Source organism: Pieris brassicae, chromosome 10, assembly GCF_905147105.1.
Source record: "Pieris brassicae chromosome 10, ilPieBrab1.1, whole genome shotgun sequence".
NCBI lineage: Eukaryota > Metazoa > Arthropoda > Insecta > Lepidoptera > Pieridae > Pieris > Pieris brassicae.
In genome coordinates this window covers 2,843,935-2,855,411 of record NC_059674.1, presented here as the reverse complement: position 1 = coordinate 2,855,411, position 11,477 = coordinate 2,843,935, and the positions used below count along the sequence as shown (strand labels likewise).

General features: G+C 33.0%; 1 protein-coding gene across 1 annotated transcript; it reads right to left on the bottom strand.

Moving 5' to 3' along the window:
- Nucleotides 1-2,707: 2,707 nt before the first annotated feature.
- Nucleotides 2,708-11,224, bottom strand: LOC123715318. Its single transcript, XM_045670282.1, has 9 exons — nt 10,952-11,224; nt 10,685-10,756; nt 10,365-10,615; nt 10,116-10,264; nt 9,401-9,584; nt 8,291-8,467; nt 7,144-7,338; nt 6,225-6,317; nt 2,708-6,024 (listed from the first exon to the last, which is right to left on the bottom strand). The coding sequence occupies exons 1-9, from the start codon at nt 11,034-11,036 to the stop codon at nt 4,666-4,668; spliced, it is 2,565 nt and encodes an 854-aa protein (XP_045526238.1). The 5' UTR covers nt 11,037-11,224; the 3' UTR covers nt 2,708-4,665.
- Between the last annotated feature and the right edge of the window lie 253 nt (nt 11,225-11,477).

Sequence of the window (11,477 nt, the reverse complement as noted above, 5' to 3'; positions counted from 1 at the left end):
AATACCGTACAACATACCGCTACGAAATTAGCTATGACACACAATTATAGCTGTGCCCTTATCAGTAAACTGACGGATTTTCTTTACTGCATATGCTTCAGAGCTCAGCCTATTCGAAAGAGTCTCTATGTGTGGGCCCCACTGGAGTTTACTATCTATTGTTATGCCTAGAAAAACAGTTTTGTGAAAAAAGTTTAGTTCACTGTCCTTAAGTTTCAGGTTACCAATATCTCGCTTTACGCTAGTAGTTGTAAATCTAATACATTTTGTTTTATTTTCATTCAGCAGTAAGATAAAGGCAAAAATACCATCCGTATCACCTCGACGTCCGTCGTTCCACAACCGAGCGTTTTCTAAGGCAGTTTTTGCCGCGCACCACCACTATGTGGAACCAACTGCCCACAGAAGTAATTCTGTGGGCAGCTGGTGTTCTTAGGGTCCTTCAAGAAAAGACCGTACCAATTCTTGAAAGGCCGGCAACGCACTTGCGAGCCTTCTGGCAATGTGAGTGTCCATGGGCGGCGGCGCTTAACATCAGGTGAGCCTTTTGCCCGTTTGCATCCTATTACATAAAAAAGTTATTTACATAAAACCAGTATATTTTTCCTGTTCACTTTTCATAGAAATGAAGTGTCGTCAGCTAACAATACCATCTCATGAATTCCGTTGATAAATAGTGGGCAATTTGGGACTGTCCGCGTTTCGCGACCATTGGTGATGTTGGAGTTCTGTAGATCTTTGGTGAATCCAAGTTCGCACTTACGATAAAGGCAGGAAAGGCGGATACGGGCTAGTTGGCATCATTTCGGAGCCTCGGCTTGCAAGCTCAAGTTTAGGTTATTAAATTAAACAAAACTGATACAAATAAATTTCACTGGATTTGTTATAGGCAAATTTAGAGTTAACACTTTCAATATCGACTTTTTTAAGCAAATCCTTCTCTATATTCAACAAAGCGAGATGATTAAATACGTTTTAATGATGAAAAAGAACGTTCGCCACTGCAGTTCGTGATCAAGAGAGAATTGAATGGGCAAGCCAATTTCTAAGTTGGGAAACACGATTCTAAAGAATTATTAAATATTTTATAATATTGCTGTTCCAGATGCTCTTGTATCTTGCTGTCAATAACAGTAGCCACACCTGTTTTTAGCATCTTTACGAACTGCACTAATTCGCCACCTAGGCCGTTCTACAAATCATATTCTGCTTTTCTCCAATGGCATCTTGAAAAAAAACTTGCCAACATACGAAGCCAGGCTAGTGCTCTTCAATATGTTGTCATTGGAGAATCGTGAAATTTATTGATATATCGATTGCATTTAAGATATTTAATAATCAGTTTGATTGCCAGAACCTTCCATCTAAATTTATATTTCGTGTACCCTCTCGATCTCAGGCACCCATTTGTCCCTCCTTTCCGTAGAACGCGTTTTGGTCACACTTTTAAATCGATTTTTGTAATTTTATTTTTTGATTAGTAATTGTTTTGTTTATTATTTGTATGATCTCTACGTGTATGTCATATTTGTCTTTAAATGCTTGTCACATTAAAAATTGTATTTTGTGGTTATTTTACCAATGTATCAATGTGCCGATCGTTGGCAAACTTTTATCAATAAAATAAAATAAGTAAGCATTGATCATACGGATTAAATAAGGATAAGATTTTTTCCAAAATCTCTTCTGTCGTAAGAGATTTTAGCTGTCGAAATACTTCAAAAACACTTTGATATACCATAAACACTTGAACTTCGAAACATTGTCCAGGATTTTTAACAAAGTCGTCGAGTATAGTAGACCCGCTGAAATGGTCATACTTTGTATTGCTTGATTCGTGTTGATGTCTGCTGCTGGATTTCTTCACAGTTGACCAGATCATTGGGTCTTACCTCAATATCTGTGGATGTGGATTGCAGTGCGTTTCCCGTATTAAGATCTTGATCGGACGACTGCAGCGAAGCACTAGTCGTTTGTAAGCGTTCTAGGCGTTGACATACCGACCGACGTTTAGTTTCGCGGTGATTTTGGGAGAAAAGCTAATTAGCCCGCTTGTAACGCGCAAATTCGTACTTTCCTCATCTCTCACTACTTGACCGCATTGGTTCGGAATTCCTTTCCGAAAGGCTTGATCCCTTGGCGGAGCGTAGAGATGTGGGGTCACTTTGCATCTTCTACAGCATTTAACATGGTGTTGTTTCGAGTAATACCTACAAATGAGTTTCATCATCGGACGTCGAAGCAGAATACGAAATTCTACATGTATCTCTTTGACGTCCTTAATTCCAGTACTGTGGCACCAACTGCCCTCTGAAGTATTTCGACTAAGGGCACTTCAATAAAAATGCGTATTAATTCTTAAAAGGCCGGCAACGCACACTCGAATTCTCTGGCATTAGTTGAGCCTCCTCACCGTTTGGCTGTGCCGTGTTCTTAAAAAAATCCAATGGGGCCCTTTCAGAGTTCGATCCTCGAACCTCAACCTCTATGTCTCTTCGTTGAGACAATCTAATCTAATCAATTATTGAAATCTTAACTAATTTAATAATAAACTCTTATTTTCATGTATCATAACGTTACTTACGTTACGTTAAACATACAGTCAGTTATTCAAATGTTTTTTTTCTTTTACAACCTCCTCACTAGGCCCGTAATGTCAGGTTAAATTATTAAAAGCGTAAGTAAATGGAATAAATAAAAAACAGTATCTTCCAGATCATTTATTCTTTACAGTACAACATAAATTACATCTGGCTTAATGGCCGCATAAAGGCGTTTCATATAAAATCCAGCACAGCTGCAAGCCTAATAATGCCTATCACAATAAAACGGAACCAAAATACAATGATTTCCTAGAAAAATTCGGATAACAAAGCGAATATATACTATCAAAATTAGAATAAAGGAAAAAATTCTTTCAGTGCATTCTTTAATATCTTAATTTTAACATATAGTCAATGTCGAAATTCAAATGCTAACAATTTTGATTTAATGCAAATTATTCATGTAGCAAAAAGTATTTAATTTCCAATAGTGATTGGGACATTTGCACTTAGGATTTTCTGCATCAAAATTGTATACAGAATCGTCACTTGGTATCAAAACACTACCTTGGCTTATGGAATTATGTAAAAATTGTATTTAAGGACCCTTATGTACTAGAAGGCCCTTAAGGTCTGGAATAGTCAGTCTGTACGAGAGGGAATTGCAAAGGTAAAATACTTGTCATCATGACAAGTGTGCTATATGTCAACAAGCAATTAATAGTCCAATATTGGAGAAAGCAAACTCTTGCTAATCATGGTCATATAGATATGGCAATTACAAAAAAAAAACGTCATATCATACCTCAAATGATGGAACGAAATAAAGAAACTGTCATCTGTCAAAAACTGACACTGTATTTGACAGTTGACATTCAGAGTCGAAAATTAACTAGAACTATTTGTGGGAATCCAATGCGCTTTTCACCTACGCTATACTAAGCGGTCTCAGAGTCTTACCCAAAAAGAGAGGTTATAAAATGAAATAGTTGAATAATGAATACAAATTATATATTACTTATTCTAAATTAAATCAAAATATATTTACAATTCCTACGTCCCACATTAACATTAATTTTAATCTTCGAGCGGAGGTGTCTAAACAAAATATTATATACAAACTTTAAACATAAAATTTCGTAATAACATAACAAATAGTAGAAACACATATATAATTATGTGTAAATATTCCACATTTACACTTTTCACAATATTAACATAATTCGAACGACCACAAAGACCACGACAAAAATGATTGGAAGGTAAAAATTTGTTTTAGAACCAGTCTCTTTACTCTGTAAATACAACATTTACTTAATTGGCTTTGGCACTTCCCACCAAAGAACCTCAATTATTGTTAGTAAACTTACTGTGTCGCTTTGTCGCCATTTCTTTTTAAATATACAAATCAATGAAATACGCTCACGCTTTCAACTTGCGACCCTTCCATTATATTTATTCACGAAAACGAATACAAATATGAGTTTCTTATTTTTATTGCCCTAAAGGAACATTTTAAAGAATTTACACATACAAATCCAATTAATGGCTTCAATAGATCCACCCTTTTAATATGAAGATAAAGCAAAAGTTTATCTTCTATGTGAATTGAGTGCATTTTGGGATAGAGCATGTCTAATCTTTAAAGTGTTTTGTATAACTGTGGAACTAGTATTCTCCCTTTGAGAACACAAATCCGTAGTAAATTCCAACATTTGTCGGACCAGGCAACAAATGCTACTATCTCACTATAAATGGTAATATCAGCTGATTAAAAAGAATTACACGGCGAACTGATCCTTCGATTTTATTAAAATCAAACATAAGAACACAAGGAATTCTACCCTCTGCATAAATATTTGTGACTACCCTCCATCTCTAAAATCTGCTTTAAAGTCAAATTTAAAATATAAATAAATTGGTTATATTTTACTAGGTTTTTATGTCAGGTATTATTTTACACCGAATCAACTTAAACACAACTGGAAATAAACTGGCAAATAATTCACTTATTTATAGTATGTACTACGTTTAGATTAGTTAGGATTTAGTTTTTGTATTTAACTAAGGTATTTGTATAAAACTGTCAAGTATATTATCACGTTAGCGAGTCTTTTGTGCATTAAGATTCCTTTACATCATCAGAAATGTCCATAACACTTTCTTTACTCGCTTCCTTTGCCTCTCCTTCATTCAAACAATCATCTATCGTATTATCACTAACATTAATATCTTCATTATTACCATTGGTAACTTTTTCTCCCTTTTCGTTTGTTTTAACTGTTTTTGTTACTTTGCTATCAACAATCTCCTTTTTATCTTTCGGAGTATCTTCTATAATCTCACTTTCTGTTTTATTTTCATCCTTTTCGTTTTTATCTTCAGCTACCTTACTATCGGTTGAATTGGAATTGGAAAACGCAAATTCTGTGTCTGAATTTGATACGGATTTGTTACGAGAAATTTTTGGTTCTGCACTTTTTTTTCCGTTCAATTTAGCATCACTTGCAATGTCTTTAGATGTATCGATTTCTTCGCTGTTTTCACTGATAATTTCTTTTGTGTCATGTTCATCTATCTCTTGTGTGATAGATGCCATATGTGCAGATTTCTCTCTACTATCGTTGTGTTCGCTTCCAACCTCTGTCAGATCGACTTCTTGGGTCTCGTTGCAGAAGGAATCTAGCGAATTTTCATCAATACAAATAGGGTCTTCGTCTAAATCGGGTAGTATTTCGACGTCATCGTCATCTTCCTCTTCGCTATTTTCTTGACATTTCTTTATCAAATATTGTTTAAATCCTTTAGTTAGAGTATCACGAATCTCCTTGAAACGATGCGACGAGGTGTTTAATAGGGTATCGAAACTTCTGTGTAAATTCCGCATTTCATTGACAGTCCTTGTTCGTAAGAAGGAGGTGTTTGCTTCCTTTTTCAATTTATGTAATCGTGTCAATGAGTACTCGAGTGCGTCTATAGCGTCAATCAAATTATATCTATACCATTCAACGGGTACTGACAGATCAGCTTCCCTTTGGGTCGTCTCGGAACGACGGGGCTTTGGTGATTTGTGTTTTGAAACCTTTTTGCGATTTGCTGGATTGCTTTTTATTACTCGTAGTGGTGGTGGCGTACCACGGCTGGATTTATTAGATGAACTTATTTTGGGTCGATTTGTTTCAGTTACCGCTACTATCGTAGCCGAATAGCCGCCGGGCATGGTAGGATTGGCATTAATTGCAAATATTCTACCGTCGGGAAGTCGATACATCTTGTTGGAAGATAAGGTTTGAGGGTCAACGCGGAATTTAAGACCACCAGTGACAGAATTCACGGTAACATCGTTTTCAGTCATTTGTATGATATTTTCGGGAGACACTTCGGAGAGAACGATTGGCTTTTGTGTAGACAATGTCTTCGGTGTTATCACGGGACCTGGTGTTATACACTGCACATCATCATCCGTGTTATCCTCTGTCACCTATAATTACAAGGACAACGATAAATCTGGCTGGTTAAGTAGAGATCTGTTTTGTGTCATCACAGCGAAAACAAAATTTGAGCAAAAAACAGACAGAATTTGGTTTTAAAAAGTTTAGTAAGGGCCTTTACTAAACTTTTAATAACGATTGAGATACCTAAAAAGTCTGATTAAAAAATATATGTAAGGCAAGTATGTACCTCGCATAATGGCTCCATGGGGAAATCCGGAGTGCACACTAATTCGTCCTGAGATGCGCCACTCATGTTTTGTATAGAAGACATATCTAGGCCCTAAAAATTTATTTACATTTTATAATTTTAAAGCTATTTTGTATGTAAAAGAGTTTCGTTTGGCAAACACTTGATCAAGTCATTTTACTTTACGAGACCAGAGAAAAATCATACACCCAAAATTAATCTCACCTATATTTCAAGAATTAAAGAAAACCAGTGGCACTACAACCTTTTTAGTTCTAACCTTCAAATGTATGTTTTTTTTTTAATTTTTTTTACAAATTTATAATATCTGTGCCTCAGATTTCTGTATCAGTTTTATTATTATTTGTTAATTTAATAGGCAAGTATGTGATGAGTCTGAGCCTGACACACGCAGTCGTCTTTTTTGGCCTGAGGCAAGCCGGTTTCCTCACTATGTATTCCTTCACATTACGCGCGAGCCTACAACTTGGTATGAGTGTCACACACTAAAGACATCAGACTAACCCTGCTGGTCTAAAGGATTTAAAACTACTTTCATATATATATATATATCATCTCGTATACCACAAACCTTTATTTAATTCAAATTAGTCTATCTTAAATCCTTATGTCTTATCCGTTAAAGTTAAAATTTAATTTCAAACAAAATCTTAAATCGCTTAATATTACAAAATGTTGCAAGACCCAAAAAATTAATATATTAACCACAGAGTTGTCGGCCTCAGATCTGTGGGAATATACCAACCCTCTGCAACCTCATATCATCTGTGGCTTTGTCTTTGTTTTGTAAAAAAACCAATATATTATGAATATCATTTCGGTTGAGGAAAAAAATTATGCCTATGTCATTTTAATATAGATTGCTCCAGCTTTCTACATCTTCATAATATGCACTCACCTGGGTTAGACTGTCCAGCGACAAATTAATATTATCATTATTAAACATGACATTGTTGAATGGTGTGCTTGTACTGATCCCGTTGAACATATTATTTTGAAAATTGGCTTTCGGTCGTATCTTAATTAATGTGTTTTGGGGCACGGGTTTTCTCTCATTCAGTATCCTTATTGGGTTCATCATGTTTGACGGCAGCTGTAATAGATGAATATAAATTAGTAGATGAAATGTAAAAATTAAGCTTAATGTTTAATACCTAGTGAAATTATACACCACATGATATTCCATCAATGCATAACAAAGGTCATGCATTGTTTATTAATAAGCTAAAATCACCCAAAACATTTTGTGCCATAAATTTTTATCGAAGTAAATTTTATTAATATGAGAATAAAACTTTTTATTACAAAAAAAAATGTGTGCGTGTACTAGTGTACATACGTAAGAAGTGAAAATTCTTTACGATCTTATTTTTTCGAAAAATGATCTTGTTAATATTTATAATGTTTAATAATTTGTTAATTAAAGTTAAATAAGACAAAGTTTAACAAAAGGCTTTTATAATCATAGACTTGAATACAAATAATGCAATTATTTCATTTTACCTCATTACTACTAAGTTTATTACAGAATTTCATTAATTATAATAGAATTATTACTATTATTGTTATCGTTATTATATATTTTTATTATTAATTGATTCGAATCTCTTCGGATCAACCGAAAAATGTGACGGTAAATTTCATTTAGTTCGAACTGTAGGGATATGAATAACTTCATAATACTACGATCAAATCTGTGAGGATTCGAACTTATTTGCATTATACAAATGTTACAGGACTAAAACTCAAAGTTAAATAACAAATCTTTGCTAAAATGGCCTTAAAACGATTTCAGTTGTAAAATAAAATCATATTAACAAAAATTTAAATAACTCTCATTTTTGCGAGTGTCATGGCTGAACTTACCATGATTGATCGTGACCATGCAGGCTGTAAAAACAGGTGAGATAAAAATTGCCTTATCAGCTTAATTCATTATATTGCAGAAAACATAGGCTCTCTTGTAAATAAGGCAACTTTATCCATAGACAAAACGGAGTTCACACAACTGGTTTAAATATAATTCTTGAGATATAAGAACTTACCCGAACTTTCTTCATAGGTGCAACATGGAAGGTGTTAGACACCTTTGGTGACACACAAATAGGATTTTTCAAAATTATATTTGGTTTCATTTTGGGACTCGCCGACCTTTTTTGAGCCTTCCTAAGTTCTGGCTTATTCACATCAGACACAGAATTAATTGAAGCAAATTTCTTCACCTAAGGATATAATTACAATAAATACAACATTCGTTACAATTTTATTAGTTTAATAGCATTAGTCTGACGTTGAATGAATAATCCACCCAATGAATAATCACAAAAATTCTAACATTGGCCGTCCAAAGACAATTTACACAGGTGTTCAGCCCCAGAACTAACCAATTATGTGCGTATTATATTGTCTATGAAATGCAGGTTTCCTCATGATTTCTTACTACAGGCTCTATAAAAAATATATCAGTGCACAGTACAAACAGTCACACAAACAGAAAAATGAGTAATGGAGTAATGTTTTAATTAAGAACCTTATTTATGTAATAATTAAAAAAATATTGTCTTTGGTTTACCCGAGTAATACTTTAAAATAGACATGCACAACTTGACAAATATTCTATTGAAATGTTGCCATATTATATATTTACAATATTTTAGTATTGTCTTTTGTTAACATAGCTTTTACACATTTAAAGAAAACACTTTTTTACCAGATTGAAGCTATGTATTATTATAAACTTATAATTATTTTACATATTTTTATAATAATACATAGATAGGCTTGCAATATTTTATTTAACTTTTACAATAATTACTGATTAGGTCCCCTTGTTCTTTATAACACATTGATATAGTACGAATTAAGCATGTTTTTAATGCAGCCAGAATTTGTAATAAATGATGCAATTTCAAATGAACAAAAAGTTCTATAAGTAACACTGGAAAATGATAAAAAAACCAATATGACCAAAAGACAATACAATAGTTACAAAAGTTAAAGTTGAAGCTGCTTTATTTGGTTGTTTTACCGCCTTCCTCAATAAAGCATTATCGAATACAGAAATAATAATAATTTGTCAATTTCAACTGCTAGTTTTTGAGATTAGTAAACAAAGTATGTTTTACAAAATGGCTTATGTGTTTGAATGAAATTACCAGTATAGTAGGAGGAAGCTTCGATACAACTGCAACAGCCGCTTTTTTCGCTTCAGCTTCTTTCTTTTTAGCATCCAGCTTTTCCTTCTTTCTATTTTTAGACCTACAGCACTCAGAAACATCTTCAGATATTTCTTTTAAATATGATTCCTTAAGCTTTGCATCTTCAGTTTTATAAGCGATTCTGAAAGTATAACTCAAAATTAGTTATTACAGTCACAATTCTAGTCTACTGATGTATGTTACTTAATTTTTAGTCCACTAAGTATCTTTAAATTTCATCTAAGTCATTGTGGTGCTTTTTCCTTAGTTAATATATATACCTCCAAAGTTCCATTGAAAAAATAATTGGTTGTTATGAGAGACCTAAGGGTCATAAGTTCAATTAAAATAAATGTTTAATAACTCAAAATAACTTTCATATAGGTAAACAAGTACACTTATGTACGTCAGAAAAGAAGATAAATTAACTTTTAATTTACATTTACTACCAAGGGTGAAGAGCGGGTAAGAAGAACTAGCTATAAACTTTCTGCCACTCTTTTAGGGTGTAGGATCAGAAGGTCAGAAAGATAATTGTCTAAATGCATTTACTAGTAATAGTTCATGTTATTCATATAAGAGCCCGTTTCTTTATTTATTACATTACTAGAATTTCAATAATCCCAAGCATTTTAAGTTTCTTATACACATTTCATATTTTCAAGTTGGTTACCTGTTTTTAAAGTCACAGTAGCGCAGTGCTGCCCAACAAATTGCACGCAAATCTCTCAAACAGGTGGTATTACATTTGAAACATTTCCAATCATCTACTTCCTCAATCTCTCTTATTTTAGCTGGGCCCATATTTCTTTTTATGCATTTCTAGAAAAAAAATTGAATAAGTATTACAATGCTAAGAGAATTAATTACGACTGTATGACAACTATACAATATTCTTTGACTAATATAATGGAATTCTCACCGCACAAAATACATGTGGGCAATCTGAGCAGCAGTACACTTGACCGCCTTGTCCACACCAACGACAATATAATTCAGAGCCATCATCACCCTTTTCAAACTCTCCACTGTTATAAAATGAATGACAATTCTGGCACATTAATGTACGTAACATAGGATGTGTTTTCATATTACTTTCATTTTTGGGACAAATCCCTATATGTCGGTCACAAGCAGTACAGTGAACTTTCATGTGAATAATAGTATTAAGATCTGAAACAAATACAATTTAATTACAATGTTTTTAAATTTAACAAACACTTAATAAAAGTTATAAATTACCTTTAAATTTTGTTATGTAGTATGATCTCTCATCTTTAGATATATCTTCTTCAAAGTCATCATCTGCTGGGGCTGTAAATTATGAATGAAAATATTTAGGTAAATGACTATTGCTATAAATCCAATAAATTTTAGTAATTTGAGTAATAATAACTATAACTACAGTAGACAAACTGTCAAATATGCAATTACTGACATTAGATATCAGTATGTTTTTTACAGTATTTAATTTTACTATTACTGAATAAGATAATACAATTTCCTCACCCGGGAAAGGCGGGAATGGCACATTATCTGATACTTGAACCGGCTTCTCGGAATCCGCAAGTCCTTCACTATTAGTTTCATTCATTTTGAAATTCTTTGAGTACCAAAAGATTATTAATAATTAGACACTCCTTATAAAGACATTAACTAAATGTTTATAAATATTCGATGCTAATCGTGTTTAGCCTAATAGTTATTACTGTACAGAAAAACTTTATATTAAACATAGAGCATTTACTTTATTCAGCCATTTTGGCATTTTCGCTTTCATTTTTGGAATTTGGCATTTAGTGATGGTGTCAATGGTTCGATAGTTTTTGTGAAACCGATTTTTCGTAACTTTAAGTGTAATACCGATAATACTCTTATTATAATGCATCATAATACTTTAATATATAGTGTATGTAAAATAACATTACTTTATAAATCTACGTAATTTTAAGACACTTAAAAATATTGACAAAGAAATAATATGAGAATTAGGTTTAAATTCTTCATATATAGTTATAAATAAACGATTTATATT